The sequence below is a fragment of the Perca flavescens genome, chromosome 15 (genome assembly GCF_004354835.1).
Source record: "Perca flavescens isolate YP-PL-M2 chromosome 15, PFLA_1.0, whole genome shotgun sequence".
NCBI classification, from domain to species: domain Eukaryota; kingdom Metazoa; phylum Chordata; class Actinopteri; order Perciformes; family Percidae; genus Perca; species Perca flavescens.
This window is the reverse complement of record NC_041345.1, coordinates 14,174,583-14,202,483: the sequence shown is the minus strand read 5'-3', so window position 1 is coordinate 14,202,483 and position 27,901 is coordinate 14,174,583. Positions and strand designations below refer to the sequence as shown.

At 39.7% G+C, this 27,901-nt stretch overlaps 1 protein-coding gene across 4 annotated transcripts; it reads left to right on the top strand.

Moving 5' to 3' along the window:
* Positions 1 to 47: 47 nt before the first annotated feature.
* Positions 48 to 27,901, top strand: tbcd (tubulin folding cofactor D). 4 transcript variants are annotated; one of them, XM_028600120.1, is made up of 39 exons: positions 48 to 591; positions 710 to 760; positions 844 to 941; positions 1,138 to 1,239; positions 1,395 to 1,541; positions 2,021 to 2,076; positions 3,376 to 3,508; positions 4,320 to 4,365; positions 4,871 to 5,003; positions 5,117 to 5,253; positions 5,339 to 5,399; positions 5,550 to 5,624; positions 5,773 to 5,867; positions 10,865 to 11,021; positions 14,861 to 14,918; positions 15,010 to 15,039; positions 15,374 to 15,459; positions 16,702 to 16,782; positions 16,873 to 16,946; positions 17,086 to 17,203; positions 17,483 to 17,543; positions 17,632 to 17,654; positions 17,750 to 17,781; positions 17,917 to 17,979; positions 18,064 to 18,140; positions 18,457 to 18,538; positions 18,624 to 18,742; positions 18,839 to 18,930; positions 19,268 to 19,408; positions 20,445 to 20,528; positions 20,934 to 21,092; positions 21,291 to 21,429; positions 23,663 to 23,784; positions 24,701 to 24,778; positions 24,871 to 24,957; positions 25,045 to 25,132; positions 25,979 to 26,088; positions 26,184 to 26,268; positions 26,364 to 27,901. In XM_028600120.1, the coding sequence occupies exons 1-39, from the start codon at positions 414 to 416 to the stop codon at positions 26,382 to 26,384; spliced, it is 3,579 nt and encodes a 1,192-aa protein (XP_028455921.1). In that variant the 5' UTR covers positions 48 to 413; the 3' UTR covers positions 26,385 to 27,901. The 4 variants fall into 4 exon arrangements, with proteins under 4 accessions (XP_028455921.1, XP_028455920.1, XP_028455922.1 ...); XM_028600119.1 differs by having other exon boundaries at positions 26,361 to 27,901; XM_028600121.1 differs by lacking the exons at positions 48 to 591; positions 710 to 760; positions 844 to 941; positions 1,138 to 1,239; positions 1,395 to 1,541 and adding an exon at positions 1,752 to 1,837 and having other exon boundaries at positions 26,361 to 27,901.

The window sequence follows — 27,901 nt, the reverse complement described above, 5'->3', positions numbered from 1 at the left end:
CTATTCATTCGCTTTTGCCTATTCATGGCCTTTCGTCTCCAGCTATACGTATCAACCTTCTCGCTTACCGTACCGGGGCGGGGCGCGAGCACACAGTTAGTTACAGCACCAGCGCATCAAAACATACACTAGTGCCTCGGTTTTATGAGTGAAAGTGTTTTCTCTCTGCGTCATTTTTCACATCATTACCCTCAAGACCAAGTCCAAATCGTAGCTATAAGTAGATTGAATTCCGTCGTTCCGTAAAGTAGTTCTTCATCCAGATCCGTTCCTTTTGCTATGCATTATTGAATGCTAATACTAGCTAACGTTAGCTAAGTGATTCATACAGTCTATCTTCATAACTCATAACACATAACGGTAACGGTAGCCTTTGCAACAAAGACGCTGTGAGTGGGTAGAAGTCTGGCAGAATGGCCTTATCGGAGACAGAGAATGAGTGTCCCGGTGGTGAAGGAGGAGAGTCCATTGTACAAACGTGTGTGTTGGGGGGCTTCGGTGAGAGCTGCGAGACCAGAGCTCTCCTCTCCAGCCTGCCGGAGGTCCACGGGAGCATAATGACAACCGAATCCGCCACACAGAGGTTCTTAGGTGAGACAGTCATCCACAGAGAAAATAATTCCTTAAATAAACTATTTTTAATTAGTGCTTTAGGTGGGTGGTTTTTAGCTTGCTCGCATTTAATCACACTGCCCATTTCCTCCCACAGTGATAATGAACAGATATCAAGAGCAGCCTCATCTACTGGACCCACACTTAGGTACATTATGATAAGTATAACTCTAAATTCAATCTGTAGATTAATTATAAACATATGATTACACATTTTCAATTATGTTCTAGAATGGATGCTGAACATTATACTGGAGTTTGTGAGGAGTGAGAAGTCTCCCCCTTCATTGGTTCATTTGAGCTTTAAATTTCTCTACATCATCTGTAAGGTCAGTCAAAAACAAAGTGCTCCGATTTACATTAGCTGTCTTGTCTGCTACATCAGTGAACCCATAATACTGCACTACATAGAATAAAACCTGATCCATTTTATTGACACAGCAAATGTATCCAACCAATTCAGTAATCCTGATTTTTGAGATAGTCCCCAGGATATTTGTATTTATTTTATTTTTTCCTGGGCAGGTCAGAGGCTATAAAATCTTCATGCAGCTTTTTCCCCATGAGGTGGCAGATGTCCAGCCAGTTCTTGACCTGCTGTCCAGGCAGGATCCCAAAGACTCAGAGGTGAGACTGGCATTAAGAGGACAACATTATAATCCAGGCTTTCACAATTACACCTTTGTGAATTTGCCTCCTACAGGTTTGCATTTATAATATTTTTGTTGTTAGCTTTATAAAACATTTAACAATAGTATGTTTTTACCATCTACTCATTCCAGACTTGGGAAACTCGCTACATGTTGTTGTTGTGGCTGTCCATGACCTGCCTTATACCCTTTGACCTTTATCGTCTGGATGGTCATCTAGAGTCAGATGGTGGCAAGGCCAGAGAGCCCACCATGGACCGTATTTTAGCTATTGCAAAGGCAAGTTAAGTATATGATATCATCTTGATTCCGTTTTACTGTTTTACGTAAAAGAGATTGGTCTATATGTCTAGGTGTCCCTCCGCGTGATGGCTTGGTTCTGTTATCAGGATTTGTGGAGCCTCAAAAATATCTGAATAAACTGTCTAAATGTTTGACAGCAGTAATTCTGAGCCAGTTATGACACAGAGTAACTTATAACGGAGCACCCTCTGCTGTTTTAGAGTCTGTGATTTATCCATAATTACATCAACAAAAGAAACAAATCATCAATACGTCTTCCTGTCAAAACTGAGGTAACCAAAAGAGAATCCATTAAGAAGATAATCCAGAATCTTAATATCTAAATAGAATTTTATTCAGCCCCGGTAATGTTTGTGGATTTGTTTGTAGTTATTCCAATGTTTAAGAATGTTATGATATTCTACAGTAATGCCATTTTACAGTATGAGTAACAGATTTTTTTTTTTCTTTTTCAGTCTTATCTACTCGTCTGTGATAGTCCGAGGGATGCTGCATCTGTACTGGTATCAAAGTAAGTGTTTCCAAAAATGTCACTGTTTCACTGTGACATTTTTTTACCCTTCACAAAAACTAAGTTCCCGTTCTTCAATACTTTCAACTGGACTTGCTGACTTAATTGTACTGAAATGCAATGCATAATACAACTTAAATATCCCCTTGCAGCCACAACAGAGCAGTGGGCTTACTGATGTTGATGGACCAGTGTAAATGTTTGAATAGTAATGAACACAAATTCAGTTAATGTTTTGATGAAGTCAGCACCATGGAGAAGTTATTTCTTAGCTACCATGACGGACATAAGTTGTGCATTGCTCCTGGAAATGAGGAAATGTTGAGTTTCTTTTTAAAACCTTAAAGCAGGGCTTAACCTTAAGTAAAGTTCCCCCTATGAATATTGTATTTATGTAGCTGAAATGAAATTTATGTTGGCAATATATAGTAGTGTTTGGACTTATTTACATCATATACATGAAAATCAAACTGCACAAAACAAATTCAGGAAGGATATGATCAACAATGATAGCACTGATATCAGACCAAAAACAAAGTAAATAAGAGCAAATAGCACAAAAGGTACGATAATATAAACAATACCACTTTAAAATAAAATAAATAAATATATAACATTAGTGATCAAGCGATTCGACCCACAGGATTTGACACTACGTATTTAAATATAAAATCAGTGTTTTGTCCGTGACCAAAGCCATTTGTTTCTGATTTTATTGTTCTTTATATTTGGTCCGGTTTTCCACAGGCCCCACCTGCTCTCCTGATTTTCCCTGAAGGTAACATGATTGAGGAAGTTAACAAATAATTCCAGGTTATGCTAAGCTAAAGAAAGCCCAGGGGTCTTTAAGTAAGAAATATAGGGAAGAAGTGAAGTCACCACTGTTCCCATGGTGTCCTGGGAACAGTGGTGGAAGAAGTATTCAGAGATCCTTTTGTAAAAGTACTAAGACCACACTGAAAGTACTCCGCTACAAGTAAAAAGTATGCATTCAAAACCCTAGTAGTATGTACGTTTTATCAGTAAAATTGCATACATCAAGGCCAGATGTCTACTGTATGTCTATTATGTAAAGCCTGTGTCAATCATGGCCTTTCAAAATTAAAGACTGAAATGAATCTATAAAAATATGGCAACTAGCAGTAAACACAAAATACAGTCTAGATAGTTAGAACTGTAATTACTTTTCCAGCCAGTAGAGGGCAAGGTGATTCTTTGAATGTCTCACTGGTGTCTACATTTGTTTATCCACATGAAACCTTTTATTGATTTCTTGTCTTATTGTACATGACTGTACAGGTTCATGACACGCCCTGATGTGAAACAGAAGCGCCTCGGAGACTTTTTGGACTGGAGCCTGACCACTATATCCCAGACCAATGACCAGTCAGTGAGAGACATTATGGTGCTGGATGGTGCCCTGCAGTCTCTGGTAATCACACTCATACTCAACGATCACACAAACCTGCTGCATGCACACCTGTCTGTGTATGTTTGAAACCAGTGTAATCTGTGTGCACTGCTGTATTAAAACCTGCAAAGGGAAGTTTACAAGAGCTGACATGACTGGTATGTCACACAATGCCTAATGTGGTTTTGGCAGGTGTGTAATGCACCTGCTGGGTGTGTGGGATCTGCTGTTTCAAGTGACTTTGTGTAATCCACTGCTTTAAGCTAAATGGTTCATCATCAAATGTGATCAGCATTGAGGGGACTTAGTTCCCGAGAAATCCACTTTTCCACCTTGATGCCTCAATACACACGTTCTCACTGTTGTTACTAATGATTGAGAGTATTTTAAATTCAATGTAATGCAGCCCTCAAGCAAGAATATTACATATATATCATTGGCTCATAAACTTGCATAACATGTTTAGAAAAAGTCTCTTTGTACTTAATGTCTGTGAAGTGAACCTGGTTCCAGCCTATGTGTGAGCCTTAGGGTAGTCAAAACTGGCTCTGTGTGTTCAGTCAACATGCCTACAAGACCCATAGTTGCATATTTTTTGTGTGTAGATTGAGTGTAAAGTGCTGCTGCTGCAAAAAAAAATCAAGATTTAAAGACAAAAAGACATGTTTAATAAATTAGCTAGCATTAATGATTAATTATTATTAATTATTGATTTTTGAGAGTAATGTGTAGTTTTTTTAGTTTGTTAATGCAATAGATAAATGTGTGATTCTTTCCCAAATATTACTGCAGTCTCTCCGATTGATTTGGTCATCTTATTTGTATCCCCTAGGCAAAGCTTTTCAAACATGGAAAAAGAGATGACCTCCTACAGTATGGTAGGTTCCCTTTCCCCTGTTATCAGCAGAAAAGTAATGAATCAACACTTTGCTCTCTAATCTCCTTTGGAGGTCAGAGGAAGACACAGAATTTCCTGAACAGGAGTCATTGAAGCACATTTGTCACATTTATAGTCTTTTATTCAGTTGCTTTTGCCTGTGGTAACATCATTATTTGTGTTCACAAATCATTATCTAAATGTCCTATGCTGGAGGACAGGTATTTGAATGCAGACATAAGGGGACATTTCCCTTTAAAAGAATAACAACAGAGTCTTCCCATACGTGAAAATAATCTATTTAATTTTCTCTGACGTGCTATCTGATGCATAGACTGTCCAGTCATACTGTAGCTGACATGATTTGTCAAAATAGTGAGAATTATTTATGACAAAAAGGCACATGTATATTATATATATTTAAATATATTTGTGTGTGTGTGTGTGTGTGTCATTTGTTACAACAGTATTACAACAGATAATATGGATGTCCTATTTGTTTCCAGCTCCTACAATTCTGCAATGTCTGGAGCAAAAGAATCTTTCAGAGAGCAGCCAGGCCATGCTGAGGAAGCTTGGTGTCAAACTAATCCAGAGACTTGGCCTCACCTTTCTGAAGCCACGTTTGGCCACTTGGAGGTCAGACATACCAACCAAAATCACACACATTTCCTGTCCTTAGTGAGATGTGGCTGGATAAGATAGCAGCAAAGACCTGAATGCCTTAAAACGTTTTTATGCATGTTTTTCAGGTACCAGAGAGGCAGCCGCTCCCTGGCAGCAAACCTTTCCATGTCCCAATCTATCACAGTCGCTGCGACTCCTGAAGTGGAGACACAAAAACTGGAGGAGGACTATGACATTCCTGAGGAACTGGAGACTGTTATTGGTCAGTTTCTGCCTCCACTCTGTTCAAAACATTTGTTATTGCAATACCTCTGCTCAGGAAATCTAATTTGTTTTTATTTCTACAGAGCATCTGCTGGTGGGACTGAAAGATAAGGAAACAATTGTGCGCTGGTCTGCAGCAAAGGGGTAACAATTTGTTCATATGTCACCTAACCTGAACTGCTGATAACAAATCATCCTTGTTGCAACTTGTCTTTGGTATTCTTTATGTCAAAGACATCTCTTCTGAAAGAGTTTATGTGTTACAATAGTCATCTGTTTTATTTAACCCTTCAGCATTGGGAGGGTGACCGGAAGGCTTCCCAAGGAGCTGGCAGATGAGGTGGTTGGATCAGTGCTGGACTGCTTCAGGTAGGTTCATGCTATGGGAATATTGGCACTCTACATCACAGTCACGCTTTGTCATTTCTAATTTCTTATATTTATTTTATTGTTTTCAATAATACCCATCACACAGGGACAATTTATGACCTGTGTTGTGTGTGTTGTCCTTTTCAAGCTTCCAGGAAACAGACAATGCTTGGCATGGAGGCTGCCTGGCACTGGCAGAACTTGGAAGAAGAGGCCTGTTGCTCCCTTCCCGGTTGACAGATGGTATGTGACCACAAATTTACATTGAGATAATTATCATACGATACATGGACTACTGTAAGCAAGTCCGTTCTTGTCATTTATTTATTCAACATATTCACATTTACAGTACATTACCATATCTTCCATTGTCAACATTCTACATTTAAAAAAAAAAAATCCATATTTACAACCCATATTTAAATGCTTTACACCTTTTTTTTACACACAGTAAGTCTTTGCAACAATTATTTTTTACAGTTGGCTTTGTGGCAGTGTGATAGACGTTTTAATTATTAATTATGTTCAATAAGTTGATCATTTTTAGGCTGAAGGTTAAATATACTCTGTCCTTCTTACAAAATGTTACAACAGTCAGAGTTTAGGAGCAGCGCGGCCTCCTCCTCAGAGCCCGCCCTGGTGCTTTTGCTCTCTTGTTTGGTTCATGGCATTTGTTTTCAGCCTGGCCACTGTTTGCTCTTTTTATGCCAGTTTTCTTAGCCTTGGTTGTGCGCTTGGTCTTCTTTGGAAAACCAGAACTTCTAGTGTCTGTGGAACCCTCTGAGGGCCTATCTGCAGAGCTGAAGTCCCACAAAGAGGCAGCAGAGCTTGCAATGGCTAGCTGACAGAGTGCCAGTGCTGCAGTCTGCCTTTGGTCACATCGTTCTTCGTCCAGCTCAGTGTCTGGCCTCTGCTGAAGATCATCTAAAGTGCTCAAGGTAGAGCTGTGAACAGGGCTGCTATAAGAAGCTCGCAGGCTGAGGTTCAGAGGTAACTCTTCCCCATTTATTTTATCTGTGTCTAAGCCCCTCAGTCTGTGGTCAGAAGGACTACTTTCTTTGTCCTGGTTCCTTGTTGAGAGGTTTAGGGGGGCCAGATCTTCACTGTTGTCCCCTTCATTTTGATCTGGTGTAGTTTCAGGATATGGTTTAGAAAGAGGCATAGAGGAATATCTGCTGCTCTCAGATGATCTGAAAGAGACAGGCCAAAAATAATAAAGAGTTAAAGGACTGATTACAATTAATTACCGGTAATTGCAAATACAATATATTGCAGCTCAATTAAGCAAAGATAAAAACATTTGGAGATTTTTACTCACCCTCCATCCACATGCAGAGTTCCTAACTGCAGCAAGCTTTCTGCAGACTCCTTGTGTCTTAAGTCAGTTTGGATGGGTTGCATGGCTGCAGCTGTGCGTCCTAGTTGGGTGGTTGTCTGTGAGTCACCCCTGTATTGTTGGCCCTCTGTGTCTCTCTGGATGATCTGTGCATGACTGGGTCTGTCAGGGGACCCCAAGGCTGAACAGCCCTCTTTAGGGCTCAGCCTGGTTTCCTTGTCTTCACTTTCCCCGTTGTTGCTCTCCTCTTGTGTAGATGTGTTGAGGCTGTTGTGACTGTGACGCAAATGCATGTATAAGTCATAATCCTTAGGCCCAAAGGTTGGGCCATACAAGTCCGATGGGAGATATCTGGATCCTGTAATTGGCATGGAGAGCTCATGGGGTCTGTACAGGCCAAAATGAAGAGGGGGGCCCTGGTGAAGGGGGTGGCAGTATCTGTATGGATATGGGGGAAAGAGTGAAGTGTGAGGTGGGGCAATGGGTTGTGGCATCACAGGCCTCTGGGGATCCAAAAACTCTGGCCGTAAAGAAGGAGAGTTTGGCTCATTTGCATGGTGGTTTGCTGGGAGGTAGTATGGAGGATACAGGGGACGATTAGGCAGGAGATAAGGAGAGTATTCAGCAACCATGGGAGGGGTGAATGATTTCAAGGGAATGGATGATGAAATCGTGCCCCATGGGAAGCCTGGGTGGTTGAAAGTGGGAACAGGAGCTTGTGAATCCTCCGACTGCTGCACAGATGACTTGAAGGCTTCTGGTCCGTCACTTTTGGGTGTGACAGAGTAGAAGGCAGATGGGCGCGGCAGAGACTTGGCCTCATTGCTCTCCCTGTTCTCTCCCTCCGTTACTGTCTTTGATTTTGCTACACTCTGGCTGTCTTTATTGACTGGGCTGTCACACTCAACATCAACTTCTTCTGTGTCATCTCTGCTCTCAGCTTTGTTCACCTCAGTTCCCTGTGTCTCAGGAATATTGTTCTGAACTGCTGGCAGGGGGCTTTGACAGTCCTTAGATTTGACAGGGTCTTCCTTTACTCCAGCCTTGACCCGTCGGGCTATTTGCCCATTTTTCTGTGACATCAGGGAGATGGAGTTTTTACACAAGTTATATTTCATGTGGTTGAAGAGATGGGACTTTTCATTGCAGGTGAAAGGACACTGGAAACACTGGTACTTGAAAGGCTTGCCTGGCGGTCGGGGAATATAGTGGGGTCTTTTTGGCTTGCGTTCCTGAGCAGTTTCCATCTTGATTCTAATGGATGTTGTCTGAAAGAAAAATACAGCACATTTCAGGAATTAGAAGTATTTTAGGTTCTCTTGAAGTCCCTCTTTTCCCTGAAGCTGTTAGGGAGTGTGGCACTAAGAGACACTCATGAATCATTGTAGCTTTTGTACCAGATTCTCACTGAGCTGACAGTCACGTCATGAGGCTAATAGACTTGTTTGTCTGGTTCAGGTGGAGACTGGCTCTAATTGGAAGGTTTTTCTCTGTGTTTCTTTAGCTGCTTGTGCAGAAAAATCTCCTGCTGCACAAAACACTGCACCCTCAGGCTAATGTATTTCTGCAATTGTAACTTCACACTGGGCTGTACACCAAAGGACCACAGAGAAATAGTTAAATATAAAACCTGTCTACTGTATGCGAATGTTCACCAACATGTTTGCATAGGTGCACTCCTGTCTAAGTGTGGTTTTGGTTGATTGGCAGCCGCCTACAAACGCCTCTACCTGCCTGTTCACCTGTCTGTCTGCTCTGATATTATTCCACTCTTCTGTCCTATAAAGTTAGAGAGCTGCTAAGGCGCTAGGTAGGCAGGTGGTGGGCAGACTAGGCACTTACTGACACAGACCTGGAGGGCATGCAGAGACATGCTTTCTATCTCAACCTTACTAAACTCTGTGCTGTCGGCGTGGGAACCATGAGCCACCTGCTTCCCATGACTACACCTGCGGGATGCACTCAGCTCCCAATCATCATTTGACGAGCTCAACAGCTCTGGAGATACAGGAGTATGAGAAATAATTCTTTAGTAATTGTATAAATTGTAAAGTACCAGCTAGAATGTGTAGCTATAGTTAAAACCAGACATTTTAATTAAACACAGAAGTAGGCGGCCTACGAAACACTTCAGGTTCGCCTTTGAAATGAAACATCACCTAAAGCTTTGAGATAAGTGTTACTGGGTGCCTGTGGAAGAACCTGCTTGTCATGCGCTGTCGCAAGAAGTTGTCACTCAAGTTTCTGTGCTACTCTTAGAGCCACTCCTTTCTTAAGAACTGAAATTTATTAGAAAATCTCTTTTTAATGGTGTATTGCTTTCACTGTTTATATAATCCAGTCAAAACATTATTAAAAATTTTTTATTAAAAAACTATGTTATCTAAATAAGTAACTTGAGCTTTTTTTAGAAGGTCTTCTGCAGAGGCCAGGTAATTTAAGCATTACCTGTGCATCAGTTTTGACAGTGCAAGTAGGGCCTAATTGAAATCCATAGGTTACAGGTTGATACGTAGCGTATGCCTCCCCTAAATAATACACACTACAAACTACAACTACAAAGACGGTCTTTTCCAATAACAGAAAGGCTGCGATGGAGTGCTGTAAATGTAACTCAATGCCGCTTCCTTGTTAATTAAAGAAAGTCAAAAAAAAACAAAAAACATTACCTGCTCTGGTCTGAGTCTTCAGTGTGTAGAGAGCTGCTCCACGGTCCACAGCGAGCGCAAGTCAGGATGTTGGCTCCGATATGTGTCAAAAGTTCAGAGTGTGTTTGTGAATGTGTGTGATGGTGCATGTGTGTGCTGTATTTGGTTAGTTGTGTGGTGAGTTCCTCTCCCTGGGATGTTGTCTCACTAGTGGGTGGGGCTTCAGCCCAAACAGCAAGGCCCTTAGGCAACATCGATGTACCTGATATTAGTCAAGCCTCAAGCGATGATTTACATGATGGGGTGGGCTCTCACTTCTTCTTCCTCTTACCGGCTCCATCTCTTGTCTTTTGTGGAAATGACCACATATGCCTCATTCTGCAGTTACTGTAAATAACATGTATCAACATGTTATGTTATCACACCAATATGTCAAGTTTTCAGTAAAGTCCAGTAGCAAGCCGGCAAGATCGATACGACATATGCATACATGCAGGTGAAATTGGTGCTGATCCTGTTTATTGTGAGCAGTGTTGTGTACAGTGTTACATATGTATAACTTATAAATTATACAACTTTTACTAAATGAGTTAACTTTATTGCTAACTTCCAAATTAGTCCCTTTTACTAAATGACTTTGAACACTGATATAACTGATGTGTCGACTCACAGTGGGAAAAGAATAAGTTGGCATTCAGGTCACATTCAAATAGTCTTACACTAGAAACTGATAATCAGCCATGTCATTGTGCTTCACACACAAACGATACCTTATTCTAATATATGATAATTAAAATCTGTAATTTGAAACTTTGACTCCATTATTTTGGTATTTTTCTGTTGTCTTTTATCAATTCTTTAAGAATTTCAAGGAAAACCACTTTTCTGCGTCTTTCTCAATGCGCTGCAAAAGGGTTGCTTTAAATGCATGTAAACCATAACAATAACACAATCTGAAATACTTTTTGGTATATAAAAATGTTCATGAACAATGATTTACGAATTCTTCATTATAAATAAACAGTATAGTGAGCACACATCATCTTTAATTCAGCTAGTTGTTACTGGTTTTAGTCCAAGGATTTTGGTTTTATCATGTTTGGTGCTTAAGTAGTGACATTTGAACTCTCCTCAGCACAAATATTGCATACAGTATGTTACATATGTTTTTGACATAGCTTTTATTCTTTGATCTTAGTTTTATTTCTTGTCCTTGAGATAAAACCACTCCATTCATTTCCGTTGTCTCATTGCAGTTGTGCCACTCATTGTCAAGTCCCTGACCTACGATGAAAAGAGAGGAGCGTGCAGTGTTGGTTCCAATGTGCGTGACTCTGCCTGCTACGTGTGCTGGTCTTTTGCCAGAGCTTATGAACCTGAAGAACTCGAGCCTTTTGTCACTCAGATTGCCAGGTAAGCTTCTCCTCTTCCTTCTTTTGCCTAAAAACCTCATCTTCATGGATCGCTGCAAAACCACACCAAGGACACATTTGTATCTGTCAAGTTGTGTTTCAGTGAGATAAGAGTGAATCTTCTGTCGATAAGTGGCCCAAATGATTATATGCCTTTAATAATACTATACTCTTTCTCACAGGAAAATTTGAATGATATGGTCAGCTAAAGAAAAAAAGCTGTTTCTGATATGCTCCCATTTTATTTATTTATCTATTTTAAGATTTTTTTGGGGCCTTTTAATGGAAAGGACAGCCAGATATGAAAGGGGGGAGAGAGAGGGGGAAGACATGCAGGAAAATCGCCCAGGTCGGACTCGAACCCTGGATGTGCACCTGCTCTACCAACTGAGCTAACCCGGCCACACGATATGCTCCCATTTTAATTTGCTCTTTCTGCTGTTTGTTGAAAATGCAAACACAACAGTTCTCCTTGTGTATGTATTTTACATTGTACATTACAGCATTATTTACATCAGCTTAACATCCCCAGTATGCCATTATTGCTCCCCTCAACAACATAACATCCCTTCTCTTTCCTGACAAAGAAGGAAAAAATACAGGTCAAATATGGGTAGCCCATAAACATCTTTTTGCATTCACACCAACACTGATATATTTGTGATAAGCACACTATCAGCCAATAATATCATCTCATCTATATGTACATACTCTAAATATATTACTTAACTGTGTAAAAAACTATCCGCTATAATCGAGAGATGAAAGCAGAATAAACTTTTTAAATAATAAGTGTGACTTTTTTAGGTTGCAGCTCATATTGGATTACAGTATGTTCTCATTGTAATTTGCATAGAAGCTTCATGGTTTGCCTCTTAGCAGTTATTTGCTGCCTCAAACCAGTTTTTCTGTGCCACATCAATCTTGCATGTCACCATATAGACTTTTGTGCCTACATATTGAGGGTAGGCAGCAGTATGTCTGAAGTACACAAACATGTCATTCTAAGGTTATGGTATCAAAAGGTGATTAATTTTATTGGTTTGAGTAAGGATTCTCTGATTCCTGCTTCTCAAATGTGATTATTTTGTAGTTTATTTACTCTTCTATGACAGTAAACTTAATATCTTTGAGTTGTGGACAAAACAAGACATTTAAGGATGTTTTTTTTTGTTTTTTTTACCATTTTCTGGACCAATTTTATAGACCAAACATATAATTGATTAATCAAAAAAAAAAAAAAATCAACAGATTAATCTTCAATGAAAATAATTTTCATTGACAATTTGGTTGAAGTTGAAGTTTGGTGCAGTCCTGATTGTTTTCTCTTCCAATGAAACTCTTACTGTTGCCACACAGTACCTGCTGTTGATCATCTTGTGGCTCCCTGCCAGCTGTTCTGAATACACGTTCCCATATCCAAAAACTAAATCCAAGCTCTCACTTGAGTGAAAATCTGTTGTGAGCTTCATTTAATTTCAAAACATCAGACTTCAACATTGCAGTATAACCAGCAGGAAGTGTTTCTAAGGTCCATGTGTGATGCCTTCATGAATACATTGTTTTCTTTGCCACATAGGAAGATCTAGTTGGGGAACTAAATTGTTGTTCATATTCTCTTGCACCTGAAAACTCCCCGTTTCTAAAGTTACCCTTTAAAGTGCTGGCTTTTTGCAATTAGGACATAGGCGACTTTTACATAAATGTTCCTTATGGCTTTATTGAGGACACTTGACAACCTACGGAAAAAGGGAAAGAGCTGCATGCTCGCATGATATTTGGCAAAGAGACAGAGGAAGAGATTTGCATCAGGTACGTCATTTAACGTTATTAGAAAGCATTTTCTGCTCGCTGTTTTCTAATATCAGACAGTGGACAAGCAATGGATGGCAGGTTGGAAGTTGGCACTCTTGTTCTATTCATTCATATTAATTCATTCCATCATGTTACTAGATTGCCGTCAAGACTTTTGCGCAAAAGTGACCAGGTTGCTTATTCAGACATGAGACCGACATGTTAAATTGCCATCAAATTATCTTAATTGAGTGAATGTCTGACAGAGGCTTATGATTTATCTCACTCAAATCTCCAGAGTTTGACTTTTGTTTTTTGTTGGGTCAATAAACAGTTTAACTTGCAGTTTTACCAGTTGTATGGTCTGGATAGAAATGGTCTTTTTTGGTCTATAGATTAGAATGCAAAATGGCTAAGAAGGCCGTTTTCCAGGATCATTATCTGGAGTCAATCTGAACAGCAATTAGTAACATTTTATAACTTGTACTTGTATCTAATCAACAACCAGTGTAGAGAAACTACCGTAGGGTGCAATATCATCCAGTGACGTTCAGTCTTTGTCAATAGTAACGGTTTGCCTTCTCCTTGATCTCTTTTCTCTCGGTGTGCATGTATGAACCTGTGGCCTCTGACTGTGCAGACCAGCTTTTGCAGTGTCAGTTTGAACCCCTGCGACTTCAATTATCATCAGTCGTGACAACACCCTCCCTTTCCCTAGCCTACAGGATTGCCAGGTTTCGCCTGATGCTGTAGGTTTCGGTCGCCGTTTGGCAGCAATGCTCAGACAAGCTGGTTCCTGCTCTTTTCATCACAGCTTGATGACATTTACAGAAAACTCACTTTTGTGAATGTGCTACTAAGTGACTTACGGGCACACACATATACACACAGTTGTATCTCTGCTTACACAGTTACAGTTACACTGTGTACTTAATACTTCATAGCGGCAGACATAATTCAAAATATCCTTTTAGGGTGTTATCCAGAGTGCATTCAGGAGTGTTTTTGTTTCCAAGCCCTTAGGGCTGGGGCAGTTAGTAAAGCCGAACTGGGGCAGTTAGTAAAGCTCCAGGCCTGAATCTTGCTGTTAGGAGGCAGGGAACATGGGAGGAGAGCAGACAAGGCCAATAGCAGTTAGTCTCAGTTAGTGTAATGCATAAGTAGGTTGGACCCCCTTTAACAAGTGACATTCACACACCCTCTTGAGACTTGTAGAGTGGAGGGTTATTGAGGTCAAAACCATAATCAGAAACAACTTCCAGTATTGCTGGACAGTCATCTCGTCAGTCGTTTTGTGGTGATGATGTAATCTAGATTTAGACATCACTTTAATCTGAGTCATTGACTCTTAACAAATTATTGAGATGTTGAGACACTGTAACAGAACAAAGAAATACCTCTCTCAGTAAAGGTTGCCAGACCTATCTCCACAGCGCTGGGGAGTCAGGTTTGGCTCCTCCACACATACTGTACATTGCAAGATAGGAGAAAAAATTTGCATGATTGTTTGCATTTCTTCTAAAACCAATCACAATCGTCTGGGCGACGCTAAACTCTGAACTCAATCACAATCGTCTGGGCGACTCTGAACTCAGCGATGCTGGCTCTTTAAAATGGTCTCAGGAAGGAACTTGTTTTGGAACATTGGCACCCCGATAAAAGAAAACGCCACATATAATATAAAATAAAGTAAACTGTTCACACAATACAGTAACATGAGCTATTTAAATTTGGCGGATACATGGTTAAGTGTAATTTGCTCTTACCAGTGTCACCAGTATCACCATGGTAACGTTACTTTGCCCACAGCAATCCTGCCACAATCGTTCTCAAAATGTTCCAGTTAGATAGTAAATGGCATAACGATAAATGTAATTTTTTACAAAAGACGAATTCATTACATACATACCCATTCATCTTCAATTTTTAAGCATTATTGTGATTGTGAAAACATCAAACTGAATTCCCTCTTCAGTGTATTTTGTGGACACTGATAGGTAGGTCTTTAGATAATTTACACTCTCCAATCCCCACTTCTCTCTGCAGTGCGTTGCTGATCACAGCTGTGTTCGACCGAAATGTCAACTGCCGCAGAGCTGCCTCTGTAAGTTTTCTGGTCAGCATCCTACGATTTCTTCACTAAAGATTTTCAGTTACATGACAGAAGTTAATTTTTATGTCTCATTTTGTCCCAGGCTGCCTTCCAGGAGAATGTCGGCAGACAGGTTTGTGACCGCAGTATTGACTACTTGTGCATCATGAGTAACCAAATTACTGTGATTAGGTGTTGCCAATTACTCAAGTCTTGCCTTGTTAGTGAAAGCCTTCGAAGAAAAGAATTAGCCTCCCAGAAAAGCTACAGGGCGCCAGCAAACATTTGATTTGCCAATAGTCCTTGAGCCATAAATCTTTCTTAAAATCTTAGGTCATTACTTGAATTTGGAACAAATCACTTATTTCCAATCTCAGATTCATCTGCTCTGTGTTAAACAATATGGGCCATTCTCACATAATGCACTAAAACATCTTAGCTGTTGTTGCTCGCTTTTGTGTCAACAGGGGACATTTCCTCACGGTATTGACATTGTGACTGCAGCAGACTACTATGCTGTTGGGAATATCAACAACTGCTATTTGAACATCAGGTAAGAAACAGTGTAATCTACACATTAGCTTGCCCTTTACAGCCATATTTTCACTTTCACTAGTTATAACATCCTAAACATAATGTGGGATGGCAACAGGTGATATGGGGAAATATCTGGAAATGAGATGAAGACTTTAACAAATAGTACAATGAGTTCAGACTAATGCAGCTTTATTCATACAACAAGCAAACAAACATTCATGAAAGGAAGAACAGTTGACATGCACCAAATGTATACGCCAAGGTTTCTCTCCTAGAAATGGAGATAACCATGTGTACACACTCCTAAGAGCATGTACCCATAGTGTCTCAACAAACATCAAAATAACTCCTCCTTTTATACTTTTTTTTCCTCACACAATCCAGGCTATCTATTTCAATGGAACAGTTTACTTTCAAACCTACACCTTTCATGGCCTGTGCTTCTAATAGATTCACACATTCCAATCTATTCCTGTGGGTGAAGGTTGTCTCCAGACTAACCTTCTTGTGTAGTACCCTACATACAAGATTTGAAATACATTTGAAATATGAATGCTGAAATATCCAACCCATCAACAGGTAGTGTCCCATCCTTCATATTGGCAAAGGAAGTGACAAACCAGTCCAACTTCATGGTTGAACAAAATATTTCCTCTCCCTCCTCCTGTCCCACTAATGAGAAAAATGCACTCAGGTCAAAGGAGAATTGTGTGCACTGTGTCCAGTTGTGGTTAGTAAAGTACCCAATAATGAGCAGCTTTTTAACAAATACAAGTAGATTTTGCAAATTGTTTAGTTTAACTAAGTAAATGTGGCACTAAAGCACAGCTATCAAAATCTGGAGTTGATATTACACCCACAATATGCAGCGTAAGATCCTAAATACCAGGACATAGCTGTTGCTTATGTTGCTATACAACTGCAGTTCCAATTAAATTTATGAACATCTGCCTGCCACCTTTTGTACATACACACCTGGCATGTAAGGAAATGTGTGCATTAAAACCAACATAAAAAGGCTCCAATGCCCTTTCAGGAATTGTCACCTTTGGCCGAACTGTGTCATCACTAGCAGAGAAACCATTCAAGCAGGGAAAATGGAGAAATTTTTTTTTTAGATTTAGAATGATGAGAAGTGGCTGAAATAGATTTTCCCCACACTTTTGAAGGCTTATACACAATAATGTCTGAAGCTGTTATTTATTTTCCGTTGATATTGTCAGCTGTGCGTCTAAAACTTTGGTTTTTGTTCTTAAAGTGTCCATATAGCTAGTTTCCCAGAGTACACCGAGGCCATGATTGATCATTTGATAGCTATGAAGATCAACCACTGGGATAGGCAAGTACTTGTATTTCCCTGTCTTCATAAATGTCACCAAATATGAAGCTAATACAATAAACACAATACTATATTCTTTGTGTTTTGCAGTGTGATCCGAGAGCTCTCTACTAAAGCACTCCACAATCTGACGCCTAAAGCACCTAATTATATGGCAACAACAGGTAAACAAAGTCACATCACCTCTTCCACAGGCAGTGGAGAAAGCACATTGCTAATGAGAAATGCCATTTAGAAATTGACTGAAACCTAAACTTAATGTTCATAAATAGGTATACCATGCTTTTTTCCTGTTGGTTTCAGTTTTACCACAGATGTTGCCCATGGCAGTGGGCATTGACCTCCACGGTCGCCATGGAGCCATCATGGCATGTGCAGAGATCACACACGCTCTGTACAAACTGGGCCTTCAGACCAACAGGTAGACTACAATACCCAGTCAATAAAACATTGAGCTATGGAAAGATGTCCTAAAACTTCTACCTGAACAGTCTTAATATAGTGTGAATATGAGCTTCTCCTTAGCATTTGGCATGATGTGAAATTCTACTTGTCAGCTTTTAAACTTTGGGGCTCAACAAATTAGAACACAATATATCTGCTGATGATGCAGCTACTATATATATATATATTTCCATTCTATGAATTGTTGCTTTAAACATGCTTGAGTCTCATGTTTCCTTCCTTTATTTGTCTGCAGGACTGTGGTGGACATAATATCCTCAGAATGTGTGGATGCATTAAAAAACATTCACCAGAAGGTAAGTGTAGCCAAATGTTGTTTCAAGTTGAATGACTATAGTCGAAGTGTCCTCTGTTGCTGATGTTCATTTGTTGTCTTACTTTCAGCTAAGTGACAGAAAACAATACAGGTAGGTGGAAAGGATCTATTTTTCTCATTAGTAATATGGTTAAACAACTAAATATTCTTTTGGCTTCATATCCCAATTAATGCTTTTGTTTGTAGGGGTTTTGGTGGAGAGCTAATGAGGCCAGCTAGTAAGTCTGACAGCAAATAAGAAAATGGCTTTTACAATGCAATTCAGTGATTTTAATGAACATGATGGAAGACGTAAAGGGCAATGCTATTTTCTCATAATACGGTAGATGTGATCACTTTTATCTTGTCTACAGTGTGCGGTCTTATTGAAAAGCTGTCGCTGTCCAAAATGCCATTCAAGAACGAAACTGTAATCAGTAAGTTAAATATTATGCTTTTAAATGTTTGTATTTCATTCAACATCTTAGCTCAAAGTCTCTAATGTTGTGACACTGTTTCAGCTGGCTGGCAATCGCTTATTGATGACACCATAAAGAATCTGCATCTTGTTTCGAGTGGTGTGAAGGATTGCATTATGGTAAGCTTTTCTTTATAAAATGGAAGTAACCTCACAGATCAAGGAGAATGCTAATTTTACATTTTTCCTGACAATAACTACTAGTGAATTGTCTAGTGAATCCACAAAGAAATGCAGATATTATTATTATTATTATTATTATTATTATTATTATTATATTTTGAATTAGTTTAACAAAATGGATGCCCTTAGGAAATTTAAATTAGCAGATAAGATGTTAATTTGGTACTTTTCAAAACTGTGGAATTGGAAGACTACAGTGTTTTTTTTTTTGTTTGTTACCTATTCATTGATCTTTATCCTACTTCGCCTGCAGGTTGCAGTGGTATCGGCCTTGTCCGCCTTGTGTGAGGAGTACTACCAGGACGAGCCGGGCCAGGCAAACTCAGGAATGCAGGGTGAGTGAAATACTTCCACTAGTTCTACTGTATGTCTGAATTTGAAAGTAATCTCTGCATGACGTATGTGTGTGTTTGTGTTTAGATGTCCTGGTATCTCAATACATTGAAGGGCTGAAGAGTCCACAGATGCTCACTCGCTGTGGATCTGCCCTTGCCCTCGGCTCCCTGCCAAGATTTATGATCCATAGCAAATTGAATCAGGTGTGTTTGGGGAATGTGTACATTTTGTAGCCATTTTACAACTCACTGCCTTAGTATTTAAATTTAAGATTGTGTGTGTGTGTGTGTGTGTGTCAGATCCTTGAAGGCCTCCAGCAGATGTGCACTGTCAGCCAGAAGGATGGGAGTTTTACAGAGGCGAGGAGAGATGCAGTCAAAGCAATTGCTCAGTGAGTATCCATAAAAACTTTTATTTATTCCTTCTATTATCTTTGTTTTCTATATTCCTTTTTAATTTAGTCGTGATGGTTCAGGCATGTTGCAAAGGCCCCACCGTCACTCCTCTGTTCTTTGTCTTGCCCTAGTTGTGTGGACTAATGCTAAAATAAACATTTGGCTGAGTATACCTGAATGACCTGAATGACGTGTCCATCCATTTGTTTCTCTACAACTTTTTTTTGCATCTTTAATCAAAATTTAAAAAAAATGTGGTCATCAGATACTGAATCTCCTCTGTCGGCCCTTTGAATCTTTTTTAATAAGAATTTCTTTTTCATCTTCCATCAGAGTGTGTGTGAAGGCTGGTGTTTCTGCCCATGGCTCCCCAGACTCTGCCCTATGCTCCAAAAATGTGGCAGAGGTGTATGGCGCTCTGCTCAACAGCATGAATGACTACACGACAGACAGCAGAGGGGACGTAGGTGCTTGGTGAGTACTTATCAACGCACATTAGTAAATATTAGGGCTGCCACCTCTTAGTCGATTAGTCGACTAATCGGTCATTTTGGACTTAGGCGACTAAGATTTCTTTAGTCGATTAGTCATTTTTATGCTTATTCATGCTTAATTACTTATTTCCAAGAAACTTCTGAGCACATTTATGGTAAACACAAGATTTAAAGTGGTGCTTTTGCAGGATTAATTGTGGAGAAACTCAGTTTTACAGATGGTTAATTAACTACATTTATATTGTGCTTTTCTAGTCTTAACCACCTCTCAAAGCGCACAGCTCTGTCAATTAAATCAACTAATCGATTAGTCGACAAAATCCTATAAGTGTTAGTTGACTAAGAATTTCTTTAGTCGGGGACAGCCCTAGTAAATATACCCAGAAACACTCACACCTCACAAATACACACGTTTTTTTAACTTGCCTCAGGGATTAGGAATGATCAGGAAGGCCCCTGCCTGAGGCCTTCGGTGTTGTTCTGTTCCTTTACCTAGGGTCACGAAGACATTACATACATGCCTGTCTCACTAGTAGCCCCGGGCCATGCTTACCGCCTCGCCAGGAATGTCACCAGGCTTGTCACTTGTCCTCACAACATGGGATGGGCTGCTTCTCTCATGACACTTGTTATTGTTTTATTTCCTTCATTCTTTCTCTTGAATTCGTTTACAATTCCTTATCTCTTGTGTTTTTTATTTTTGTGCCACATTTTTCCTCTTTTTTTCGAGCCCACACCCACACAGAGACAGATTTCTCACCACTGTGTGCATCTATTTCAGGGTGTGACTTTAAAAAGAATGCCGTGATTAACATTTCACATAAACAAATTGTGCTCTGCAGAGATGACGCTAATTTGACTATAAAACTGCCAAATCTACCAGTGACAATGAAATATAACCTTCAAATGATGGCTATATATAGATATGATAGATTGTTGAGATTATAATGACCCAAGTCAATTTGTGTAAGGTAGATTTCGGACCATGTCATTTACTCTCTCTGTGATGTGCCCAGGGTGAGAGAGGCAGCGATGACTAGTCTGATGGATGTGACTATGCTGGTGGCCAGCATTGCTCCAGAGATCCTTTTGCCGGACCTGTGAGTACCAAATGGAAGACTCTGAGTAACACCAACTCTTGGCTTTTTTTCTTTTTTATTAACCTTGTTTCATCTTAATCTTTGGTGTCACTTCAATGTCTCAAGGTGTGGCCACAATACCTCAGCCTAAGTCTATCCAGCTTGGATCATGCAGGTTTTGTAATTATAATAAAGTAACAAAGTAAAGTAAGTATTGCATAACACATACTTTTACTGTTGATAGGACAGAATTTTTTTGTCACCAGAAACTTAGCTAAAATGGTGCAGAAGTTGGTATAAATAACTTAACACAAATAGCCAATTTGGTGATACCTTAGTAAAGTTTAGTGAAGTGACACCCTGCATTGATTTCTGATTTACGGAATAAAATCACAATTCTTTTCTCTATGTCTTACTATTCTGCAGAGTGAAGTGTATGATGTGCTGCCTGGCCCAGCAGTCAGCAGAGAAGATTGACCACTACAGAGCCCACGCTGGCAACGTCTTCCTGCGCCTCCTGCACAGCACAGAGCCTGCAGTACCTCACATCCCCCACAGAGAGGAGTTGTTGAGCATTTTTCCTGTGTGAGTCACCCCTGTCCCTCAATTTGCAGATCATCCAGCAGCATTACAAGCTCACAGTTGCAGTGAACCAGCTTTATATTGAACAGACTGTTTTGTTTGTTTTGGCAAATAAATATGAAAAGTATGATGTGCAACAATTGTATGTGCGACAACTTGTGATATTTGTTGATCTTTGACTCCACTTGCTCTTTCTTTCAGTGAGACCACAACCAGTCTTAACTGGAATGCTCCATCCCAAGCTTTCCAGTATATCACCCAGCTGCTTGGACTGCCCCAGTATCAGTACCACACCCTGCTGGGCCTCACTGTGTCTGTCGGAGGGATAACCGAGTCCACAGTAGGTCACCCATGATGGGAGGAGTAGAACACTGTCAAATCAGAGCAGTTCGATGTACAGACGGGTGACACATTTTAAAGAAGACGAAAACAAATGCAGACACGCAAGACACTAAATGCTTTGATGAGTACTAATCATATGCTATGGCTTGTGCCAGATCTCAACCCAATTGAACACCTATGGGTGATTTGGGAACAGGTTTCCCATCCCACCAGCAGCTTGTACAATCTAGGAGAAGGAGCAGTGGAGCTCTCTTGGCAGCTCATGTTTTCCCCACACCTTATTAAGACACTTAATGTTGGTTTTTCCTTTGTCACCCATCTGTATTTTATAAAACTTAACTTCCACTTATAATATTCATCTAGTAGAAGTGTCTATAATTGTATTAACATTTTAAGGCCGTAAACAAGAAGTTCACATAATTATGAAATTGAAGAAGAAGAAGAAACTGCTAGTATAAGAACATAGTGTATGAAGTTAAGTTACAAATATAATGGATTTTAGCATGTTATTGCCTTTAAGGGTGTTGTTTCAATGTTTTACTGCTGGTATGAAATATAGAACTCCTGGAAATTACATATAATAGTGACACTTAATGGTGAATCATTGCACTTTGCTCATTAGCAGGCTGGGATGTTAGTATATATACAGCATTGGCCCATTTCATTGTAGAAGTTTACTTTTCATCACACAGTAAGGCCTGACTCTTTGTTCTTGTTTTTTTGGATGATAGTAATCCTGCTTCCTGTAATGAGTTGGCAAAGTGGGCTCTTGGTTGTTATTATTTAGGAGCAATTTAGGCCAACAGGGGGAGCCATGTGTCTAATGCAGTCTACTCAATCAGTTATCACTTACTCTCTCTAGAACACCTAGCCTTCAATGAATTCTTAAAATTACAGATTTCAGGCTGTGTTACTTTGACTTATCTCCTCCCTGTCCCTGCTGGCAATACTGTGCAACCACTTGAACTTGAAGCGTTGATCCAGACTTATCCAGAACAAATTGATCTGACGGGTCCCTCGTGGTACTGGCAAGCAAGAATTTTCCATCAGTTGAATTTTTGCAATCCAGTGCTAAATAACCGCTTCAAAGCATGTCTGATACTTTCTACTCCTGACCCTTTGCACACTATCACTCAGGAGGCTCAGCAGGGGCCTCAAGTTCTCCCTCCTCCTCCAGTATGACCTAACCTTTTAAAATCAATCATTCGAAAGAGGTCCTGCTCACAAAGATTTGTGATGGTTGAGTTATTTTAAACTTTAAGTGTTTGTGGATGTATAAAAGACAAATAGGTTTAAAGCCTATTATAGCAGCAGTGAAGTTGAACTCATCTGCCAATGGAGTCTGTAAACATATTCCCGTAGAGACGATGTGGCTGTCTTCTTGCTTTTACCTCCTGCTCTTCCAGCCTTTCTTTGCCACAGATACATCCTCCGAGATGGGGAGGACTGATATGTTTGTACAGGATTGCATGCAGGAAACTGAGCCAATACTGCATCAATACATGAGCCAAGATTACCATTCTCACACCACAGGCATATATTCACACAGGCCAGAGAGAGATTGAGCATCAAATAACTTTCCAGGAACTGCCTTGAAGGCCAGCCTCAATGTAGAGAGATCATAAGGCCATGCAAAAGTCAAACAGCAGAAATTGTCTGAGTTTACAGCTATTTATAGCGTTAGCTTGTAGCTACATGTAGTTAGCAGTGGATTGCAATGGAATATAGCAGCACTTTCTACCGTCAACGTCAAAATTAACAAAATCTGCAGCCAAGATTACAGGTTTCCCTGACGTTAGCAAGTAGATACATGTGGCATGGTATGTAATGTAACCACTGCAGTAGTGCCTCCCTTGAGCATATGACCATATACAGAAAACCGGCTCGGTATGACATCATACGGAGCCAAGAGTAGAAAAAACTGTTGAAACCGGAATGTTCAGAACAGTGGAAAATCTGAGGTTTTGGCTCACAGGGATTTCTTTTTAATATATTTAACTCATTATTTTATGCTTTGGCCATGTTCAAATGAACATTGGACATTGTAACATTATAGATATGACAGAAAATACTACATAATAGGTCTACTTTACTGACAGCGATAGTGATCGATAAACAGGCGTAGCTGTCACCCAATCTCAAAACGAGTGGGAGTCTCTGTTGTTTTAGTCCACCGTTTTAACCATCAGGCTGCTCCACATTTATTGCTGCTGTCCGCTGCTTCCCTTTAGGTGCATTTTTCTTCTCAGTCATTGTTTGACTATCTGAGAGGGATCCAGGACAACCATGCTGATCTGACACAATTTGGAGATGCGTTGCTGAGCATCTTCAGAGACAATCTCCGCAATGACAGGTACACACACACACAAACACACACCTTTATTTTCTTGTCCTTGCTAGATGTATAACTTCAGGCCTTTTCCATTTTAAACTGGAGTGATGTGTCCACCTCACCTTTTTAAAAATCAAATAATTTCTGAAAACTAGTCTTCTAAGGATTAATTGTTTTTTACCTATGGTTGTGTTGCAATATTTTTGTTCTGCTTTGATGTTGTGCTTTCCTTACATATGGTTGTTTATTATTACTGTTGATGGAACATTTTGGTTTATTTACTTTTCTGTGTTTAAAAAGTGCTATATATACAGTATCTCACAAAAGTGAGTACACCCCTCACATTTTAATAAATATTTCATTTTATCTTTTAATATGACAACACTGAAGAAATTACACTTTGCTACAATGTAAAGTATTAAGTTTACAGCTTGTATAACAGTGTAAATGTGCTGTACCCTCAAAATAACTCAACACACAGCCATTAATGTCTAAACCGCTGGCAACAGAAGTGAGTACAGCCCTATGTTAAATTCCCATAGAGGCAGGCAGATTTTTACTTTTAAAGGCCAGTTATTTAATGGATCCAGGATACTATGCATCCTGATAAAGTTCCCTTGGCCTTTGGAATTAAAATAGCCCCACATCATCACATACCCTTCACCATACCTAGAGATTAGCATGGGGTACTTTCCATAAAATCATTTCTCAATGCAAATCAAACCAGCTATTAGGCTAACTGACATAAAACCATGTACTGTATATGTAGAGTGATTTTCCAATTAATTTTCTCATATCCATTGCTAGTGTTATCAGTACATGAAAGGATTCATTCTTAAACACACTTGCAAGCCACCAGAAAAATAGTTTAATATGCTCATAACATAATATCCTCTCTGTTACTTGAGTGATTTCTTTTTTCTTTTCCTATTTATAGGGTGTCTATTCCTTTTCTTAAGATGCTCGATCAGATTCTTGCTAACAGCTGCTTTGAAATCTTCACCACACAAGAGAAGTGAGTGTTGCGACAGCTTTGTTAAAAAAATAAAAAAGGAAAGTGGATGATATGTGTGAGAGCTAAAGCTTTTCTGTTTTTATTTTTCTTAGCCATCAGTTCTGTGTGGACCTTTTGGCCCTTTGCAAAGAGTGCAAGAAGACTAAAGATATCTCCAAGCTACGCGCCTGTGTAACTGTGTAAGTCTCCATCTCATTAACACATTATATACTGGACTGAGGTAGAAAACAACATCCATGTTGACTGTGCTGTTTGGTATTTCACAGCTTCTGTGGGTTGATCCAGTTCCAGGGTGAGGTGAGGAAGAAAGTTTTGTCGCAGCTGCTGATGCTACTTTGCCATTCCTACCCTGTGGTAAGTTCACAAGACAGGAATACTCATTACAGTCTTAATAGATGTATAAAACCACTGATAAACTCTTTAAGCATTTAAAAAAAATACATCCACTCTGGTTTATGGTACAAAATTCACACTCTCCAAATGCAAGCCAAATTTGTCTTTATCCTGCTAAAATTGCCAGTAACAGTATTGTATTGCATTGTTGTTTTTAGCCACGTTTGCAGTGTAGATTTTTGGTTGGTTTGTCCACCACTTTGGTCCAGACTGAGAGATCTCAACAACTTTTGGATGAATTGCACTGAAATTCATGGTCCTAATGACTTTGGTGATTCCCTGACGTTTTCATCTAGTGCCAACTTGAGGTTGACATTTGTGATTTTGAGTGAAATGGCTCGACAATGGATTGACATGAACTTTGGTTTGGACGATGATGTCCCCCATCAGAATAAATTGTAATGACTTAAGTTAGTCATTTAATTTTAGTGATGCCCTGCCTTTTTATCTAGCACCATCACCAGGTCAATACTTTAATTTGTCAAGTACTTTGGTTTATGACCAAATACTTAATAAAAATAATGACATTCCCATCAGCCTTAGCTGTACTTTGTGTTTAGTGCTAATTAGCAAATGTTAGCATGTTAACATGCTTGACTGAGATGGTGAACATGGTAAATATCATAAAAGCTCAACATCAGCATGTTAGTATTATCATTGTGAGCATGTAAGCATGCTGAAGTTAGCATTTTGGTCAGTACACTCCCTTCAGCATGGCTGTAGACTCCTCTTAGTCTTGATTGTTTACTTTGCTTTGTGTAACAACAGCTACAACAATCATTTACTGTTCCTCTCTTACAACTGTAGATCAGAAAGACAACAGCCAGCCAGATGTACGAGATGCTGCTGACCTACGATGATGTCATAAATCCAGAAATGCTGGATGATGTCATGACCCTGCTAAGTGATACTAATTGGTTAGTGGTCACAATGGATGCAGCTATTAAATATTTTGTGTTAAATGCTTTTGGTATGTATGTGACACGTTGTCATGCTGGGGTGTTTGTTTCAGGGAGAGTGACCTTGCCACAGTACGGACCCACAGGAATCAGCTTTGTGATTGGTTGGGAGTCCCCAGGCCACAGGTGGTTACCAAGGTAACCAGGATTTCTGAGGGCAGATACAGACGGCAAACATTTTATGTTTTATCACCATGTTGAACTTAACTCTGACCACTGTCTTTCATCAGCAGAGCCCTGTCCAGGTTTCCTGATCACCTGTGGCTGTGAGCAGTGAGCACCAGCTGTAGGTGGACAACATGCTGTAAGAATTTACGAAGGACGAAACCATCACATCAGTCTTTTCCCCGTTTTGCTCTTATTACTACAAAGTTCTTGCGCACCAGAAAATTTGCATTCAGATGAAAAACTCTGATAAACTAAAAAAATCCAGCACACTGTCGATCACTTGTACTCACTTTGTTAATGATGTTTCGGCCCTTTGATCCTTGCCTGATTGTCTAAATTAATTATTAGTAAGTAAGTGAAAATAATAAACCGTAAGTGTGCTGGATTTGGTTTTGTTATTAGAACTTCCAAACCCAAAGCACACCTGTATAAAGCTTTCATTGTAGTGTTCTGTGCATAACACCTTTCTCACATATCCCATTCAGGTCACAGTCTAGTGAGACTTTGAAAATGGTTTCAATAGAGTTGTTTACTTGTAACCTGTACCTGGAACAACACTGATGGGTGAAACCGAAACTGTAGTTTGCGTAGACTCCAGGGAAATGGTTGCCATTTAGCCGTTTTGGCACAAACCGTGGAATGTCACTGGGGCCCTACTTCCCCTTGGGTCCCATGCAGACCTACTTTTTCTGCATCGGTGGAGGTGCCAGAGACTGCAGCAGTCCCAGGCCTGATAGTGGAGCCTCCCTTGTTGCCTGTGGAACAGAGCCTGTTGTGTCATATTGGTCCAGGCTTTCGCATTAGAGTCTGATAGTGGCCACATTGTCTCAGCCAGCTTCCCTTTCTCACACTAACAAAGATACAAATGTTGCATTATTTTAGAATTAGGTGGCTACTGATTGTCTATCCTACGTTGTAGAAACTCCCCAGGCTAGTAATCACTATATTACATTACATTTTTCTGTAATATGATTAATTTAACTAGGTTTATCCCATGGAAACTGATGTGTATTTGGACTCTCATAAAACTGGGTTGAACATTGTTGCTATGTTAATCCCATTTGTTTGGCTTACTGCAGCTCTTGTAATTGTGTGTGTGCTGCCAACTAACTTGTGCTTTTACTTAAAAATTTCAATCACCTGTTTTAAAATGTATCACATAATTGGATTAATGTCAGTATGAAAAATCTGCACCATAACACAAAAACATGCCAGTATGAAAATACTGCTCATTTATGTCTGTGGTCATCAATAAAATTAAATCTTAACATGATGTAATTGTATGAACAGAATCAGGGAAAGTGATGCTAACTTTGAGGTCATTTCAATTTAAAGCCACACTTTGCCTTATTTTAGCTGTTACCAATTCTCTCACAGTGTGTTCACACCAGGCAGGCGAAGCAAATATTTGTGACGCTTCAATCGTTCGATTGCATGATTTGTGTCTTTGCAATGACTTTGTATGTAATCGCGCCACCGCATTGGGGGGAAAACGCCTGAGTTGTACCACGCCATATAAATAAACATTGAACACGAGCTCTTCTGAGAAACATATTTCGAATAAAGAAGATACTAAGACTGTACTAAATAACTCACGAAAGAT

Coding starts and splice junctions, on each gene's coding strand:
- tbcd (XM_028600119.1), top strand. CDS start 414: ATGGCCTTATCGGAGACAGAGAATGAGTGTCCCGGTGGTGAAGGAGGA. Junction 15,460..16,701: donor AACTGCTATTTGAACATCAG/GTAAGAAACAGT, acceptor TTGTTCTTAAAG/TGTCCATATAGCTAGTTTCC. Junction 18,743..18,838: donor TCCATAGCAAATTGAATCAG/GTGTGTTTGGGG, acceptor TGTGTGTGTCAG/ATCCTTGAAGGCCTCCAGCA.